At 39.9% G+C, this 20,019-nt stretch overlaps 1 protein-coding gene across 1 annotated transcript in view; it reads right to left on the reverse strand.

Annotated features, from left to right (window-relative positions):
- Positions 1-20,019, reverse strand: part of Gabrr3 (gamma-aminobutyric acid type A receptor subunit rho3) — a 57,467-nt gene that overhangs the window by 15,737 nt on the left and 21,711 nt on the right. Inside the window, exons 5-8 of the mRNA XM_052159177.1 lie at positions 17,610-17,692; positions 16,457-16,597; positions 11,203-11,355; positions 3,547-3,743 (exon numbers count right to left, since the gene is read on the reverse strand). Of these exons, the coding sequence (XP_052015137.1) occupies positions 3,547-3,743; positions 11,203-11,355; positions 16,457-16,597; positions 17,610-17,692 (574 nt within the window). The remainder of the gene's footprint in view (positions 1-3,546; positions 3,744-11,202; positions 11,356-16,456; positions 16,598-17,609; positions 17,693-20,019) is intronic.

A 20,019-nucleotide genomic window follows, 5' to 3' on the forward strand; every position in this document is an offset into this window, starting at 1 on the left:
TTCACTCTCATCTATACCTATAATCCTTAGATTTGGTCTTCTCATTGTGTCCTGGATTTCCTGGATGTTGTGGGTTACAAGCTTTTTTGAATTTTGCTTTTTCTTTGACTGTTGAGTCAATGGTTTCTATGCTATCTTCGGCATCTGAGATTCTTTCTTCCATTTCTTGTATTCTGTTGTTGATATTTGCATCTATGGCCCCTGATTTCTTTCCAAGGTTTTCTATCTCCAAAATTTTCTCCCTTTGTGATTTCTTAGTTTTTTCTACTTCTGTTTTTAGATCCAGGATGGTTTTGCTCAGTTCCTTCATTTGTTTGTTTGTGTTTTCCTTTAATTCTTTAAGAGATTTTTGTGTTTCCTCTTTCATGACTCCTGCCTGTTGACTCAATTTCTCCTGCATTTCTTTAAGTGATTTTTGCATTTCCTCTTTATTGGCTTCTATTTTTTGAACCCTATTTTCCTGAATTTCTTTAAGTGATTTTTGTGTTTCCATTTTAAGGGCTTCTAACTTATTCATGTTCCCCTCTATTTCTTTAAGAAGTTTATTTATATCCTTTTTGTGTTCCTCTAGCAGCATCATGACCAGTGATTTTTAAATCCAAGTCTTGTCTTTCTGGTATGTTGCGGTATCCAGGACTTGCTGTTGGTGGAGAATTGGGTTCAGAAGCTGCCATATTGCTTAATTTCTGTTAGTAACATTCCTACGTTTGCCTTTTGCCATTTGGTTATCTCTGGCATTAGTTGGTCTTGTTGTCACTGGCTGGTGTTTGAACCTCCGGTGAGCCTGTAAGGCTATTTCTGCACTGCTGGATGACTGGGCTTCCCCTAGCACAGATTGCTGGTGTGCTGCCCTCCTCTTGGTTGCCCTTGGAGCCCTGGTGTATCTCACCCATAGCAATGCTATACTCGGGTTGTCTCTGTGATCCTGGTGCTGCCCTTCTGCTCTGTCACGGAGCAAAGATTGTGGATGCTGTGGGGGATCTTTTCTAAGTGCTGATCACTCTGTAGGGTAAATGACCTCCCGACAGGTTTGGCACACAGATGGCCCTCAGAACTGCCCAGGCCCTGGGTGCAGGCAAAAGGCTGACAGGCTGAGACCCAAGTGATGTTAGCCTCGGGCTGTGTCTGCATAGTCTCCAGTGTCTTTAGCATCACCTAGAGCTCGCCAAATATGTAGCCTCTCTTGTTCTACCCCAGTTCTGCAGAGTTAGCCTCCAGAAGAACACGGGAAATGTATATGCACTCTGGTGTCACATGCAACTAAAAGTTCCTGGTGCCCTGCATCCTCCTCAGGACGCACACATGCATGACAAGGCTTCATGCAGTTAACAAAAGAAACAAAAGCATGCAGAATAAAACAAAGACAGTTACTTTAGGGGTTTGACTACTCAAAGGACGTAAAATGAGTGACCAACATTATTATTCTCAGAGGCCTGAATTGAAACTCAGTTCTCTGTGCATCACTTGTCAAATTATTCTATTTCATCAAAATCCCACAACAGAGAAGACTGTTTCTGCACAACTTAAATGGGGAACCTGATGTGAAGTTCCAGTGGATGATGATGATGAGATTAAGCTGTCCCCTGAGAGGCTCTCCCAGATCCTGACCAACACAGATGCAGATCTACAAAGCCAAACATTGGACTAAGCACATGGACCCCAATGGAGAAGTTAGGGCAAGGACTGTAGGAGCAGAAGAGGTGTGCAATCTCATAGGAAGAACAACAATATCAACCAACCAGACCCTTCAAAGCTCCCAAGAACTAAACCACCAAACAAAGAGTACACAGGGGAACCCATGGCTCCAGCTACATGTGAAGCAGAGGATGGCCTTATCTGGCATCACTGGGAGGGGAGCCCCTTAGTCTTGAGGAGGCTCGATGTTCCAGGATAGGGGAACACTAGGCCACTGAGGAGGCAGGATTAGGTGGGCGGTTGGTGGAGCACCCTCATAGAGGCAGGGAGGAGGGAGGAAGGGATAGGGGGCTTATGGAGGGGAAACTGGAAAGGGGGATAACATTTTAAATGTAAATAAAAATAACCAATAAAAATGGAAAAAAAGAAAAATTGAAATACCAAACAATATTGAGTATGCACAAATGCTTACATGACAAACTGCAAACCTTAGCACTGGACACATTTAAAAAAAATTGACTGCTCTTGCACAGGACCTGGTTTCTGCTTCCAGTACTCACATGATAGATTACACTGGAGTCTGAACCTCATTTCCAAGGGATTTGATGCCCTCTTCTGATCTCTGTGGATACTGTACACATGTGGTACATGCAACAAAACAGCCATATGCAGAGATCCCTTTTAAGAAATCTTTAAAACAAATGTCTAAAGCCAGTGTAAACACACTTCATTAAAACTATGCATATGTACATGCAAAGAGATTGTCTAGAAGTTTTTATAAGAACAGGAGACTGGTATCCATATTGTTTGCGAAGTACAGCAGTAAAAAGCAACAAATATTTTTCATTAAGTAATGTTAAAAAAATAAGTGATCAATTTTACAGTGCAGAAGACACACCACTGCCAGAACATTATGGATAGAAGAACCCCTCATCTCATTCTACTATTCTAAGTGACAAAGAGAAAAAAACATCATCATTGGTTGAGAACTGACCCTTATTGGCATAGACACAAAAGCTAATTCTGAGCCCTTTAACTCTGTGACTTTGGCTGTACTTTTCTTTTCCTCCGTGAAATGAAGGTGAGAAAACAGAGATCTCTTGGGGTTAGCATGAAAATCAAATCTCCAAAATGTTTCAGGTGTTGGCACAATGCCAATAGAAAATGAATGCTCAAAACTTTCTAGCTATCGCCATCACCTCCATCATGACCATCGCTGTCATCATCAATGATTAGAAAAGAAGTAGTTTGTACAACACCTTCTTCCTCTTTTAATGGGGCAGAGTCAGGGGACTAATCTATCCTGAGAAGAAGCCTTTATGCATGAAAGCCCTTGGGGAGCATGAAGGAGGATGCTGAGGAAAGCAGCTAGCATCGCGCAGAGATTTAAGTTCCATATTACATTCTCACAATCCTGCTGACTTGACCCTTGCCGAGGCATTTGGATTTAAGGCAAGAGTTTGATAAACTGTAAGAAGCTTGCAGAGTTAGACTTTGCCCTGGGATGTTTACTGCTAATTGTCATTTTGACAGAATGGAGGATCACTTGCCAGAGGGGCCCCTGAGACCATCAATAGGTGATTCCCTTAGCTGTGTTGTTTGAGCTGGGAAGCCAGTCCCACTGTGGATGGCACCATTCCTTGGCTAGGAGCCTACACTGTATAAGCAAGAAAGAGGCAGCAGCCTCTTGCATTGGTTCTTCCCTGCTTTCTGGTGTTGGGTGGAGTATGAGCAGCTGCTTCAGTCTCTGGCTGCCTTGACTTTCCTCGCTGTGATGGATCCCCGCATTGCACCAAAATAAACCCTCTTTCCTGGGAGTTGCTTTTGTCAGGATGCTTTATCACAGCAAAAAGAAAAGACACCAACCCTCGCACTGTTTGAAAGGAGTTGGCAGGCAATGCAAGGTAGTACCTTTCCTCTCCTGTCGAGTTGCTTCCACTCTTCCACTGTGGTGAGGTAATTCACTGCTGCATACTCAATGACGGACAGAAACACAAAAAGGGAGCTGACCCACATGTACACATCCACCGCCTTGACGTAGGACACCTGGGGCATGGAGGCACTCACGCCAGTGACGATTGTGGACATGGTGAGCACCGTGGTGATTCCTGCAGTTCGAGAAGAAGGAACGACAAACTCAGTGCCTGGCCTTCCAATTCCTGGATCATCACCATGGTTCTCGTAAGAACAAAATCAATCTACTGTCTCCGAGTTGGACTGAACGTTTGCATGCTAGTTCTGGACATCGGAAGGCTCTCACTGAATATCTCTTTTCACCTCTGTGTCTTCCTGTTGCCCACAACTCCCATCTAGCATCCTCCTATCTAAACATCCCAAATCTAACATGTTTGAAGCCTGTCCTTCAATGGACAACTTCTGATCATTCTAGTAAGGTAAACACATGGCCAAAATAAGGTGTTCTTCTTGGAAAGAAATGACAAGCCCATTTTCAGTGACCATCTCTAAATTATTTAATAACTCTTTTTTTTTAAATTTTTTTATTCGATATAATTTATTTACATTTCAAATGTAAATAAACACCTATGGCCACTTGATCCTCGACAAAGAGGCTGAAAACATCCAATGGAATAGCTCTTTTTTTAAGATTTATTTATTATTATATGTAAGTACACTGTAGCTGTCTTCAGACACACCAGAAGAGGGCATCAGATCTCATTACGGATGGTTGTTAGCCACCATGTGGTTGCTGGAATTTGAACTCAGAACCTTCGGAAGAGCAGTCAGTGTTCTTAACTGCTGATCCATCTCTCCAGCCCTATTTAATAACTCTTGTTTGTAAGAAGTTGACATTAGTAAAGGTAACTATCTACCTTTACTCTTTCATGCTGCAAAGGGACTTCATCTTTGTCTTGGTTGTCCTTAAGTACTAGTGAAGACTACTATTACCCACGTTTTTCTTTCATCAAGAATTCTAAGGAGCCATCATTATTCTCTTTGAACCCTCATATATGAATCTACCTTTCAACTCAGTATGTGTACTAGTGTCGAAGGCTGTTTCTGAGCAACTGGTGAATGCCAGTCATCACACCTCCGTTCTGTCCTCCCTTCTTCTGTCACTCTTTCTTTCCCTTCCTTCCCCTTCTCTGGAATTTAGAAGCCTCCCTCTCCCTCTTCCTCTTCCTCTTCCTTTCCCTGTCCCTCTTCCTTTCTCTTTCCCCTCTTCTTCTCCCCCTTTCCGTGTGTGTGTGTGTGTGTGTGTGTGTGTGTGTGTGTGTCTTTCCCCTCTCCTTCTCCCCCTGCCATATGTGTGTGTGTGTCTTTCCCCTCTCCTTCTCCCCACTGCCATATGTGTGTGTGTGTGTGTATACATGTGCATGTACATCTTTCTCTTCTATCTCTTCTTTTTTTTTCTTGTATGAACACTCCAGGCAAAGAGTTGGGAGCTCCAGTTCCAGAAGACGATGGGGGAAAAAGTGACTCAGATTTTAGTAAAACACTAGCTAGGAGAGCTATTCAATTTCTACGCTAATTTCTCAGAAGAATGTGGCTAGAGTACTGTCTGGAGAGAAGGTACAGTACTGTAAATATTTGAAATGCACATGGGTTGCAGTGCTTTTATTTGTTAACTTCACACTAGGGAAGCACAAATGAAATTCTTAGTGAGTTTATGAATTGTGGGGAGTCTCCAACAGCAGGAAGGGGACTGTGATGTATTCCTAACTGAGAGATACTTTCACCAAGAGGCCTCTATCTTCTCTACAGGATTGTGTGAAATACTCCTACAAGGGGGCCCTGTGTCAAATACAATAGCAATTCCACAGAGCCACTCAATCTCAAATGAAGTTTTAGTTTGTATAACAAAGCACATTACAGTCCAGTAGCTTGATAGTTACCACAGGGGAAAAAAATCCAGACTCTCACCTCAATGCTGATTTGACTTATAAACTCTATTCTAGCTCTTAACATTAAGCAAAAGAACTGTTTCATTCAATTTCAGGTCTCTAGGCAACAACAACAACAAAAATAAATAAATAAATAAATAAATAAATACAACAACAAATACAGCTATATACTGTTTCCATATTTGGCTCCAAAACATACTCATACAAACATGGAGATGTGAATTTTTATTAATGCATTACAAAGAGCTAAAACCAAGATTGTAGTTTAAAAGTGGTTTGCTTCAGTCAGATATTTACCTCCCAGGCACTTTGGTAAATATTGGTCATAGATTACAAAAATGAAATATATACTGAGAGTAGCTGAGTGATTGACCCATATTCTGTCAGGAAAATGATTCAGATTTCTTCCTGTTACTGTGAAACCTGTGATTTTTATTGCACAACTACTGTCATTTTAGACCTGGAAAGGAATTCTCTTTGTTTATACGATTATATATCATATATGATAGACCTCTAGGCAAGATGCTACAAAGTACTATGAGGATATGTTAAAAGGTTAGAAGGTACTTTGGACTTTCAATGGGCCAGAGGTTTTAATCCATCCTTTGAGGAACTGAGGGAATCCTGAACTCACGTCCCTATAGTGTACCTTCCAGCAGTTAAAAAATTTTTAAAATATCTTTTCTTCATTTTATACAACATTGAACACAGAACTTTAATGTTTTTCAATAGACAGCAATTTAGACTTAGTGGATGAAATAATGCTTTACAAAAGTTATGAGTGTGCATGAGTTTTGAATGCACACCAGAACCATTGACTATTTAGATTAATAAAAATAAACCACAGTATCTATATTTGCCAGGGAGGAATTAAGTATCAATCATTTTCTCTTAAAAGGACATTTAGCCCAACTAATTTACCAGTTCTTTATTTATTTTAATCACCGGCAGTACATATTTTCATTGCATAAAATCAGCAATAATACTAATAATAAAATTAACAATAGAGTGGGGAGGAGGGATTGCTGGATGGAGGAGTAAATGATAAGATAACTGGCATAAATTCTTAGAGCAATATAAGTGGAAGCTGGGACGATTAGAGCCACATTAAACATACCTATTATGTCCCGAGCCATCCCTTGGAAACACATTAATCTTGACAAATGGTATTCCTTGCAGATCCATTAAACTGAACATCCCAATAAAGGGGTTTTGAATCACATGAACTGACCATTTAGTCAAGGAAAGGTCATATATTGCGTTAGGAAATTGCATTCCCACCTACTGATATCAGTATGCATAGTTAGAAAGATATTATGGGAAAATATTTAGCCAAGCCATTTGACTCAGCTCCCCTGAGCCCTCACAGTTTCACCGTATTAACTTTTAAGCACATGCGTGGGTGAATTAAGGGCAGTCTGGGGAGGATTCTTCATGTCTGCATTTTATTGGCCATCTTTGGCCGGGCATGATGGATCAGTACTTCGTTAACCATGATGACAGCAATAGGCTCACAGACATCACTTGTTGGGACTTGTGACTTTGTTAACCCCTTCAGTGAAGTGCTATAAATAGTTTTCCCAGGTGGTGGTGGTGATCTTCATTTGCCTTCATGTAAGACGGCATTTTTTCTTACAAGAACGTTTTCTTATAGGTAAATCTAGGACAATGTGGAACACATAAGGAAAAGATATGAACTATATATCACAGCACCACTCAGTGGCCAGAAGCAGCAATTTTTATTTATAGGGGTAAAGAATCCAGTGATTGCTATTAGAGACTGGTAATTTCTGTGCTGATTACATGAATTTCTCTTGCATGTGTTCACACATTTAAACCATTTTGTATGGTGGAATGTGAAGTTTATGTGGCACTTTTACAAACCAAAGAACAAAAGCTATTTTGAGGATTACTATCAGTTACATGAGTCAAGCAAGAACTAGACATAACTTGATCATCCATTGGTTTATCATTGGTGGTACTGCTGATCAAACACAGGGCTTTGCAAATTCATTCTAAGCTCTTGACCATTTCCTACCCTCCTTTTTTACTCTCCTTCTTTTCAGTGAAATGCCATTTTTTATTCGAAAGAACAAGGCAGAACAATCATCCCAATTGGAGTAGTATTTGGTCCTGATTTTCTTAAACCTGGGCTACTCACTCTATCACATCAAATGAAAGAACAAGGCTGTTGATTGTTAATCATGTGACTCTCACTTTCAAGTCTGCCCTACACTGCTGCCAGACTTACACATGTCATTGTGAACACCCTATTCCTCAATTTTTTATGAGGAATTAATGGAAATATCAATCACTTTTCTGATGTTATACAATAAATTGCAGGAATCTTTGAGAGATCTGGAAGTTATTCTGTAAGCTAATGCTTTTCAAGTATCTAAGCCTGTGGGTGAAAGATCTGATAACAGTACAAAATAGACCAGTGGTTTTTCATCTAGCAGGCAGTTTCAGATTCTACACTGTAACTAACCTTCGAGAAATAATCACATCCTGAACTATTTAATGAGACCAGATTTCTCACTACTTTCAGGGAAAATTTATTACAAACTCTGAAGAAACCAATAGAATCGCACACACACACACACACACACACACACACAAAGAGAGAGAGAGACAGAGAGACAGAGAGATAGAGACAGAAACACACAATCACACACACAAAGACACTAACAAGTTTATGAAAAACAGTATGGGAGCTCCTTAAAGTACTAAAAATAGATTTATTATACAATCTAGCTACCCCACATCTGGATATGTGTCAGAAAGAAACAATATTAACATATCAGTGAGATAACTACACATGAATGGTAATTGATATATTATTCAACATAACTAAGATCTGCAATGCTCAGTCTAAGTCCTTATCAATGGATATATGGACAGAGGCTTCATTTATCTGTAGGTATAAGGATGAGTAGTATTAGAACTTAGTTAGAAGTTATACTGGTTGAAGCTTCTTTTTGCAGTACATGGAGACTATGACAGTAAACCACAATTGGTCAAAATGAAGATAACAACCAATCCTAGGGGCCCAGCCTCAACTGATGAATCTACAACACAACCCCTATCCCTAACTCTCAAGGAAAAGGGAAAATTCTAGGAGTCAGAGGACTAGAACGTCTGCTGCAGGATTGTGTTTTCTATATAGGACAGGAAATCTATGCCTACTACACCTGAACCCTAAGGCTATCTCAATGAGAACAAAGATAATACCAGTTGCTAACAGAAATGGGGGAAATTTCACAAGGCCCTGCCCTTAGATGAGAAACTACAGGTAGTCAATGCTTACTGAGTGAAGGAGAATCAGTCTTTCATAGGGATGAGTTCCCTAAGTAATTGTCCATTATAAAGTGTCAGCCCTAAAAATACATATACCAAGTATACTCAATAGTACATTTATATAACTATGTGAGTATGCATGTAACAATAACAATTACAGGAAAACCAAAACAATAAAGATAATACATAAAAGAAGAAGGAGAATTGGGGGGGCGAAGGAAGGGAAACTGTGGAGTGGGGATTAGGATATGGCAATAGGAGATGAAAGACTAAAGTGTACACAATAGAAGTGTCATAATGAAGCCCATTAGTTTGAACCATTAACAAATGCTATATATATGAAAAGATGGATACATAAATGAAAATTTCCCATATACAGAATGAAGTACTATAGGTCCTAAAAGTGATAGGATAGCCCATTGTTTGTAGCTAGTGGATGGAACTGGAAGACATTATGTTAAAGGAACTAAGTCAGAACAGAGAGAAAAGTTCCACATATTTTTCTCAAGTGTCGAATGTTAGCAATATGCATAGTACTAATTATAAGAGGATGGAAATGGTAAGGGGATGTGGGGATAGAGAGAGGATAGTAGTGGGTACACAGTCACAAGCAAAGTGGGTTTCCTGCCACAAGGGGGGCTATAGTTTATAATAGCTTACAATACTGTCTTGTCAATTACTAGGAGTTCAAAAGCACCAACACTAAGTAATGATGAGGTGGCAATGTTAATTACCTAATTTGATCAATAACCATTATAACCATGTTTTGAAATACCACGCTGTGCCTTCTAGGGACTGAACAGCACTGCATCTAGAAAGGCAAGAAAGAAAGGCAGGGTTTGAGGGTAGTAAGAAGCTACAGCCCAGAAAATCCAGCAATGTTATGGAGAGCAGTGATTTGTTGCAGTAACCATGGGAGAGAGATTGCTCTGATTTGGATGCTAATTTGTGTAAATAAGGAAGATTTTCCTATCTTTCAGGGATTAACACAGTTAGAGGAGGACAGAATTTCAAAGAGGCTTGAGCATTGTATTTCTGCATTCCTACTTCACTTCAGCCTACTAGCTCTTACAGTTGCCCTTCTCACCACGTAAGTGCCAAGCAGTCAGCATGAGGGATACGGTTAAAAGTCAAGCTATTGTACCTCTAGACTGAATGCCTTTCTCAGCCTCTCGTGGATGCTCTTACATGCCCTCAGACTCTCATTTGGGTCTGTGCTTGCACACAGTACTGGGATCAGGACACAGATGTTCTGATATGAAGGCACAGTCAAAATAGCTTAATTACTCATTCAAATGGTATTTTTCCTTGAAGATACTCAAGTCTGATATGCTTGCAGACTGTGGTTTTTATAGGGGAAAGAGGTGAACCCATTATTAATATTAATAATTTATGTCTTCAAATGATCTTTTGAAGTATGCATAACATTTATGAACATTAGCTTCAAAAACAGCCCTTTCTGGGATGAATTTTATTATAGTTACAGCAATTACAGTGATTGTGACACTTGTATTAAAATCTTCTCTCAAGACAGAGCTCTATAGGTAAAAAAGAAAAAAAAAAAATAGGAAACCAGAATTTGTCCCAAACCAATCAAGAGGGCAAGTGTCATTAAGTCCTGGGTCCTCATTAACTGACATGCCTTCTTCCAAGGGCTTAGCTTGGCACATTCTACTTTACAAGGACTCAGTGACCACCAAGTGGTTCTGAAACGGTTCCCATAAATCAGAGTGTATGACAGTGGCATCTATCATGCCAGATGGATGAGGCCATCGTCCCTGTGTGGTGACTTAATGAGGCAGGCACCTTGTTTCCCTGGAAATTCCACTATCATTGAATCTCACTCTGACCTTTGAGTTAAGATCTAATTTCTGATCAGTACCCATCTTCACAAATTTAGCATTCTCTGCTCTGGAATTTATTAAGAGACCAAGAGTACAGTGTGAATTACTTGAAGGAAGGTAATTACTTCCTTCTGTGCTATAAAAGGTTTGTCTTGCAAAGCCAAATCAACTTGGGTAAGGGACATGGGGTTACTTTAATGGCAAAATGAATTATGTGGGTACATTTTTGTTTCATACCATACAATCTTTCCTTTCTCTTACTCAGCTGCTGATCAGGCAGCAACACCTTCACCCCTCAAACACTCAGTGGCCAAAGAAATCACAACTTTTCCTTGGAGTCAGCTAAACATAAACACCTTAGCCTGAACACACAGCTGCATCCCAACTAATCCACCACTCTCCTTGCTTCTCCAAGCAGCATCCATATTTACCAACCGGTTACCATTAAACAGGCTTAGCCACACAACCTACTCTTCAGACAGGAAGCTCTCAGAGATACATTTGTCTTCTTGGCTTTCTGTCTAGATTATAATTTTTCACAACAAATGGAAAGTTTTATTTACCCAGTGAAACTCTTGCAGGAACAGCTCTCCGGTCAATCCAGAAGGAAACCCATGAAAGCATTACCATCAGCATGGCTGGGAAATAGGTCTGCAGTACAAAGAAGAAAATGTGCCTCCGTAGCACAAAGTTGATGAAAAGCCTGTAGTACCACCCTAGGAGAACAAACAAACCAACCAACCGGTTACCATTAAACAGGCTTAGCCACACAACCTACTCTTCAGACAGGAAGCTCTCAGAGATACAGACCCTGATATACCACCTCTGCTTACTCTGCACCAGCCGGTTCTCACCTGCACTTGGAATTCGAACACTGTTACAAGGCCGAAACTACAGCCTGCTTAATTACTCACCTGAAAGTATGCTTAACTTCTAGAGCCCAGCTGGGGAGTGAGTGGCAATTACATCACCGCGCACGTGTAATTTTACACACTTATGTTGTGTGCAGTATTTCATTAAGAGCAGTGCTAAGGATGCTGAGGCGGGAGTGGGTGGGTGGGTGGGGGAGCACCCTCATAGAAGCAGGGGAGATGGGGGAAGGGATGGAGGTTTAACTGGGAAGAGGGATAACATTTGAAATGTACATAATAAAATAAGCAATAAAAAATTTGCCTTAAAAAAAGAACAGTGCTAAGTGATGACTGTGTATCATAGTGAATAGTCATTTATCAGTTGTTACAAGTGATGAAGAACATTTGACTGTAAGAAAAGATTTGGAGTGTATCACTGTACCTTTGCATGGGATCTGGAATTCTAAGAATTCAAAAAGAAGGGGCATCTTTAACAAGTGTTCATTACTTTGAAGCTTCACAGACTCAAAAAATTCTTTCAAAAAATAATCATTGATATGGTTTGTATATGCTCAGCCCAGGGAGTGGCACTATTAGAAGGTGTGGGCTTGTTGGAGTGGGTGTGCCACTGTGGGTGTGAGCTTTAAGACCCTCATACTAGCTGGCACTTCACAGCTTTCAGATGAAAGTAGAACTCTCAGCTCTGCCTGCACCATGCCTGCCTAGATGCTGCCATGATCCCACCTTGATGGTAATGGATGGAACCTCTGAACCTGTAAGCCAGCCCCAAATATATGTTGTCCTTTATAAGACTTGCCTTGGTCATGGTGTCTATTCACAGCAGTAAAACCCTAACTAAGACAATCATCATTACTATTTACTATTATTTTGCAATGCTAAGGATTAAACCCAGAGTATCAGAAATACTAGGCAAGTATATAGCACCAAGCAACACTTCTCTTTTCTTAAAATTTTTATGGAGAATAATTATTTGGGATTTTATTGGTGGGGCTGGTACAAGGGATGACCATGAAGGAGGAATGCTGCTCTACCCTGTGGACCAGGAGGGAAAGATGAAAATGAAGAAAGAGATGCTCTTATGGGTGGACCGTAGGCTTCCTTTATTCATTACAACAGGTCATTCTACCTTGTAAGACAGTCAAATCATTACTCCGACCAGTGTAATAAGTCTGACTTCATCCTTAATTCTAAAATACTGAGAGTTTCTAGGTCCCATTTCTATGTCCCTTTCTGCCCCATAAATAACTAATAAACAAAAAAAAACTATAATAAAAATAAAAAATAAAAAAATAATAATCTATGCACATAAAAAAAAACCACATTAAAAAAAGTCACAGTCTCATTTGGCATCCCATGAAGACTTTAACCATTAACTCCTCCATCAAAGGGAATGTCCTCTACCTTTGCTCTAACCCCAAACCACCATAAAATCCCAAGGCAGTTGCTCCTTTCTGTGTTCTCAGCTCCTTTCAGACCTGCTTGGCCGGCTGGATTGCTCTTTCTAGGAAGCTCATAATGTGAGCCATAAACCCATCAGACCTTTATGTGTCATCATCCTTTTGCAATGTGAATTAAATTTTTGGCATGAGTATCTGGGGGCGGGGGGGGGGGGAGGCGTGTCTCCCATTGCCTCCACCAATTAAAAAAAAGAAGATCTAAAGTCTGAGAAAAGGGCTGGTAGTAATTGGGGTGCCATTCCAAGATATACGTATATCCCGTGCCATCTAATATACTTACAAATCATCACATTTGATCTTGTTCTGACACTAAGGGCTTGGATGGTATTAAAAGCATCACAGGGAAGATGCTGATGAAGATGACGATGATAGCATTTCCTGACTAATATTGCTTAAGCACTTCCCACACGGCAGACACTATTCTAAGTCATTTAAATGTATTAACTCATTTGCAAAATGGCATAAGGCAAAGACTGTTGTGATACCCGCTGGAAGGTGAGGAAATTGAATTAAGCAATTTCAAGACTGTGCTGGTGGTAAGTGGTAGACTAGAGTTTGAACAAATAATTCCTTGACATCTTCTGCAAAGGTAGGAGTCTTGCCTTTGTGAACCCACAGGATACGATTTAGAAGAAGACTGAAATGGATGAAGGGCAGACAAACCCTGTCCCTCTTGTTGATGTTACTGGGTGGCCATGGGTTTGTGTAGAGTCGATGATAATAGTGAAAGGATTTTTATGAAAATACAAGAATCCGCTACAAATGGGAATTAAGTTTCTGCACCTCCAATTTCCAGGTTTTACAATGAGATCCATATGCTTGGTTTTATCTATCTATCTACTATCTATCTATCTATCTATCTATCTATCTATCTATCTATCTATTTATCTTGTATAGCAATTTGAGGATGGTGGTTATAGTTGGTACCTGTGATGATAGGAACAAGGAAAAATATTTACAATCATTTTTGATGAAGCCAATATTTTTAAATGAAGGACACTACATTAAACATGTATGGATAATGTGAGGCAGACCTGTTATCTACTCATGAACTGAATTCGGTCTCTAAAGTCATCTTTCTGGAACTTAGGAACTTGTTAAATCTGGATACAACTATTAATTTGATATAGGAACATAGCTTTCAGAGTGCCTTGATCTTGTACGTCTGCAATTAGAACACATTTACTCCTTCTCATTAAAAATGTGCATTTTAAAACAAACTTAGAACTAGAACATATTGAAATAAAATTGAAACTCTCCCCAATCTCTAGATACTTCTTAATTTAGAATGCACAGGCATATACAAACATACCTATATGTGTATAAATAATTTCTTCAATAACAAATATGAGTTTTGATTAAAGAGACTTCTATTATAAAATAACACAAATGTGTGTTTTTTTAATTAAAAAAACTTGCATCATGCTATATAAGGCTATATATGTCTATCTTTGTTCATTTTTCATAGGAGCTAATGTTCTACTTCTTAAAAGTATAAACATAATGGAATGTTAAGGCTTCATATTTCATTTAAAAAATATAGAAAAGCATCTTTGTGAACAGACTTTTCAGTGATGTTTTGTCTGATTTTTGACAGGCTTTACAACGTGAAGAGAAGAGGATAAAAATTACCTAGTGTTGATCCTGCCTGGGTGACAAGCACAGATAGTGGACTAAATGGAATGATTTAGAGGTAGAGTTGGAAATTGGAGCACATATCCTCTGCATTTAAAGGAATAGTTGAATTTCTACTGAATATATTCATGGATACTTATGCTTCAAAATTCTAAGAAGTACAATAGATATAATAGATATAAATGTATAGATATATTATATATCTGTATAGAAATACTACCCTTTGATTTTCATGTTTCCTATGTATCCAATTATAATAACATTAAAAAGACAGATTATAGTCATAATTTATCATGAAGTTACTTTATCATAGAAATAATAAAAATTAAAACTCATATGTATCACTGTTCATCGTACACATTTATTTACTTAAATATTGGCTTAATTGAACTGAGGACTAAGAACATGAAATTCCTGACATCATTTAAAGACATGAGCAAGAGAAGAAGAGAACTGCATTACAACAGCTTGTCTGCATGAGGTGTTCTTGGTCCCATGGACGCTGCAGGCTTCTGAAATTCTTTTTGAATTATACACCACACCTTCATTTATTCAACAATTTGATCCTGAGAATCTTCTATGTGCCCGGGATATATCAGTGATCAGGGAACACAAATGTGTGCTATTGGCATATCACAAAATGCAATGGACATGATTAAAATTAATAGCATCATTTGTTGAATGTTAAAGAATGCAAGTGAACAAGATGAACCGACATTGCTCCCAGATCTAAATGGCTGGAGACCCATTGGTCCCAGGGATGCAATTAACTTCTTGAGATTTAAATGTTGGTTTTACTCTTAAGACGCTGGCTTCTAGATAGATAACTCCGGCTTTGGTCCTCAAGTGCCATGGACAAGCACATGGGATTCCAGCCAGGGCAGCCCTGAGTTTGAGTGCCAGCTGCAGCCACATTTTGTAGCCTGAACACAGTTCCTTTACACCACAAATGATGTTTTATCTGCCTAAAATGACACCGAGTAGTACTAGTAACTAACAAGATGGTGAAAACTGAAGGGTGGGGTGTTTTGGGGGAGGTGAGAAAGAGCTTTAGTGAACAGCCAGATAAGTTTTTAAATCACCTGGGATAAATGCTATCAAAACAGAACTAAATCAATCACAATGAAGAGTATATACTGTGTTTCTAATTCTAAATGGATTTTCTCCTTAGAGCAACAGTGCATCTTGTTAAATCAGTTGTGTGAGTTGATTTTTGTTGAGCATATACCATACACCAGCCACATTCTAGGATCTGGGAAGAGATGGTTAACAAGGCAGATAGAATTTCCTGCCTTTTTCCACAGCAAGACTTAGATAGTATACAATGAAGCATCTATTTCAGCTAGCAGTATGTGCTGTGAAGACAAAGGGAAATAGGAAATAGTGAGGAGGGAGGCTTAGTTTAGAAAGGCTCATAAGGATATCACCAATTGGGGAGATGTTTTACAAAGTTCTGACTAAGGCAGGCGGTTGATCATAGGATGGACAGGGGGCAGGGCAAAGCCAGACAGAAGAAATAAGATGATAGTGTCTGAGAACAGGAAAGCAGGAAGTAGAGGGTAATGAGATGGAGGACCACAGGTTGGAGTGAGGTTGGAGCGGCACGCAGGATGTAGATCATGTTCAGAAACTTAACTTTGCTTCTAAATGGGATGGAAAAACACTGAAAGGTTTTGGGATTTCCTTATTGCAAAGAATACTCTGTGTGTTCGACTACCCATAGAGTGGAGTAGTCAAGAGTACAATTAAGGCGTCATGTTGGAAGGGTTTGAACAATGGGGAGAGAAAGAGGTTTACATCACAAACAGTAGGTGCTCAATAGTTGCCAACACTGTCTGCCCATAGTGCTGTACCTGTGCTGCTATAGAAAGCCAGTCCACTGGAAGCACTGAACTCTTCAATGAAGAACTGAGAGAGGGAAATGTGCTCTTCCGTGTTTAGGGACTTGTTACCGTGTTTCCAGTACAGCATTAGGTCCTCTTCATTGTAGGCATCTAAAATAACACAGACAGTTCCGGTGGTAGAAGTTACGTGATGTCTGTAGCCATGTTTTATACTGTTCTGAATCCCCAGTTCCTGGTTCAATACTATCCATATCTATTGAAAGATATTTCCCAAGCCACCGAACAAACCCATACCTCAAAAAGATATACAAAAACCCATATAAAACAAAATGCCAGCCCCATCTTCACCTCCAAACTCGGGAGCCTGAAAACTGGCAAGATGGTGGTATTTCTCCCTCTGTGATGTTTGTAATTTTCCCACGTGCCCTATCTGTGTGCATTCTCCTATAAGATTAAACCAGGTCTCAGGGCAAAGCCACAGTACTACCCTCACATGGGCTTATTCTCTGCCTTAAAGTTTCTTTTGCTGTATCTCTCTTGGATGAAATTCTAAAATGAGGCTTAGTTGGTAAAGAATTTTCTTTTCCTAACACTTTGTAATAGACCTAGAAAAGCACAGATGTGTAGGAGGCTCCCACCGAAGCTCAGAGCTTCAGCCACATGATAGAAAATCTGCAGTCAACTTTTAAGATGTCTTTTCAAAAGCAAACATTGGGTAACAGTAATTGACAGGGAGCTGGATCACAGACTCCTTAATAGGACTTTGACTAGGGAGTCTGCGCTCCAGGCTCGGTTCCTCTGGGGAGCCCATGAACATTTAAAAGAGGATTAGAGCTTGTCTAGCTATGGGATTCCCAGACTTTCCAAATGTGGAAAATCAGTGCCAATGTTGGGAAAATGCACCCACTGCCTTTTCGTTGCTATTGTGAAAATCACAGAGTGTTTAATTACCAAAGCATTTCCCCTTGAATCTTCTCATTCAAAAACAACCTGTTATCATCATTAGGAAGAGAGAGAGTGTGTGTGCGTAACACTGAAAAGCAGAGCCTTATCTTTGGGAAATATAATAATGTGTTTAAATGATTGCTAAGCGTGTGCTTATCTCCCCGTGAGTGTGTTTTAATGATGATGTGGGCTTGTTTCCCCAGGCAGAAAGACTTACAGCTCTCCAGCTCTAGGGAACAGTTCTGAGTGTCCAGAGGAAACCTGCTGAAGTCCATGAAGCACATGGCTGAAACTGTTATCCTGTAAGTGGAATAAGAAAGAGAACTTCGATCATTCACCCATATGGCCCAACTAGTGTGCAGCAATGAAGCCTCTCATTGTTTTCTTGCTTGGTGTGCCTTTCAAGGATAATGAGAAACAGGCCTGGCTGTGTTCTGTTCAAATAACAAGAATCCCAGAGGGGTAGGGATTGCTTCCAGATTGATGAGTAAATTCTTACACTTACTGCATATCTCACTGTCTCCTACTTAACTCCCTCTGCATCTTCTGGCTCTCATGATTTTTTTCTTTTAATTTCAAAGCAAAGTCAGTTGCTTTTAAGTGGATTTAAGTTGTTCAGTGTTCTAGAAGATGCAAAACTTAGTAGTCCCCGGTAAAAAGAGTTGAAGGGTTGATAAATACAAATTTATAGGTAAAAGCTTCTTTCACAAAGCGCGTGGGAAATTTCTTTCCAGTACTGAGGCAAAAGCCTGCAGCATGCTTAGCGATAGATCCATGTGCATAATACATAATTCAGGAACTATTAAGGCAAAGGCTTGCATATTGATAAGTTGTTTTTGTTCTCATAATTTTATATTCTAGACTTTCCTGGCTCCAGGCAGAAGCTGCTGTGCTATGATCTTGCCTCAAAGTGAGACCTGTGGTAGCCACAATGGCAGATCAGAGGTTCCTAAAAGGCCCTCAGCAATTCTCCAGAAACAAAGGCAACAGATGCTCCTACCCAGGGTGCCTCAAGTCAGTCAGAAGAATAGAAGCATTTTATCTTCTGTGACCTGCATTTTATTTTCAATAGCCAAAGCATCAAGAAAGGATGTGTGCTGATGGGATTGTGTGCAAAAGTACATGTTTGGTCAGCTATGCTACAAGAAAGTATCCTCTGAGGTCTTTTATTCTACCTGTGTTATGGTATATTTGAGGAAATGATGGATGAAGATTTTGGTTGGGAGGCCTCAGAACCCAGCCTGGGAGCAGGTGACCTGGTTCTGTGCTTGGACTGGTTCTTTTGTGGGATTGAAGAGCTGCACTCGCAACAATTCTTAGTCCTCTCAAGATTTGGGCATCTCCAAGACTAACTCCAGGGTTAAGCAACCCCAGAAAGAGTGAGACTCAGCAAAGCCATTATGTTCATGGCTATCACCTGAGTGAGGTACGCTGCTCTTTACTACAAATGAGGATTAAAACAATAACCAGAAAAGGCTGAGTCCAGGAGAGATCACAGCAAGCTTGCAGTTGCCCTTTCTGGAAAGTGTGACATTGTTCTGTCATGTATATATGTTATGTTATATATATATATATGTGTGTGTGTGTGTGTGTGTGTGTGTGTGTGTTCTGTCAATATATATGATATTACACACAGAGCACTGGGGGCCAGGGAAGCTCACACTAGTCTTGGTGAGGAAAATGTCAACTGAGAGTTGACCATTCAGATGACTGACTTAGTTTCCATCTTTTCAGAGGTAAGGGTGATTCCATGGCCCAAGGAACCCACCTTAACCACCACGAGCATAGGCATTCTGGTATAGCTCGTGGATACCAGATAGGGAGGAATGCTTTCATCAGAGAGGATAGCCCAGGAGATTAAAAGTTACTACACCACAGTCTGTCTGACAACAGCGAAACAGCCGTTAGGATGTGCAAGGTAAGCAGGATCCACGGGGTTATTCCATTCCTTGTCATCCTTTCGCCAACACAACTTTAAAACAGGTGATTCTTTAATAAGATTCCATCTTCAGTTCTTAGTGACCTTTGACACTAGTATTTAAGAGTCCTATATAAAATAGTTGTGTTCGTTAATGCATTTATAGCTTTTTATAAGTGTCTGATGCTAGCTCTGTGAATGATGTTTCTAATGAGTAAAGACAGTGTCTTGTTGCTGAGATAACAAGTGACTACAAGACTAAAAGCTCATAACAGCATAGATGCATTTCTTTTTAGTTCTGTAGACTAGAGGTCCAATGAGCATCACTTTCCGGGGTCCCACCTTAAAGACCTCTCAGGGGAGACCTACTCACACTGATTGGCACCACCACTCCTTGGCTTGAGATCTCACTGCCAACTCTTTTTCTGTGTAACTCAGATTTCCTCTCCTTTTCCATTATAAAGATTCTTATGCCACATTTAACGCCAGACAGATCATCAGGACCATTTTTCCCATGATAAGATCATTAATTAAGGGCTGGGTGTGATGGCACATGCCTGTAATACCAGTACTCAGAAGGCAGAGGCAGGCAGATCTCTGAGTTTGAGGCCAGTCTTGTCTATGCAGAAAGGTTCAGGGCAGCCAAGGCTACCCAAAGAAACTCTGTCTCTAAAAACCAAAACAAGACAAGCAAAATATAAAAAAGATC

This window comes from Apodemus sylvaticus, chromosome 15 (assembly GCF_947179515.1).
Source record: "Apodemus sylvaticus chromosome 15, mApoSyl1.1, whole genome shotgun sequence".
Taxonomy (NCBI): Eukaryota; Metazoa; Chordata; class Mammalia; order Rodentia; family Muridae; genus Apodemus; species Apodemus sylvaticus.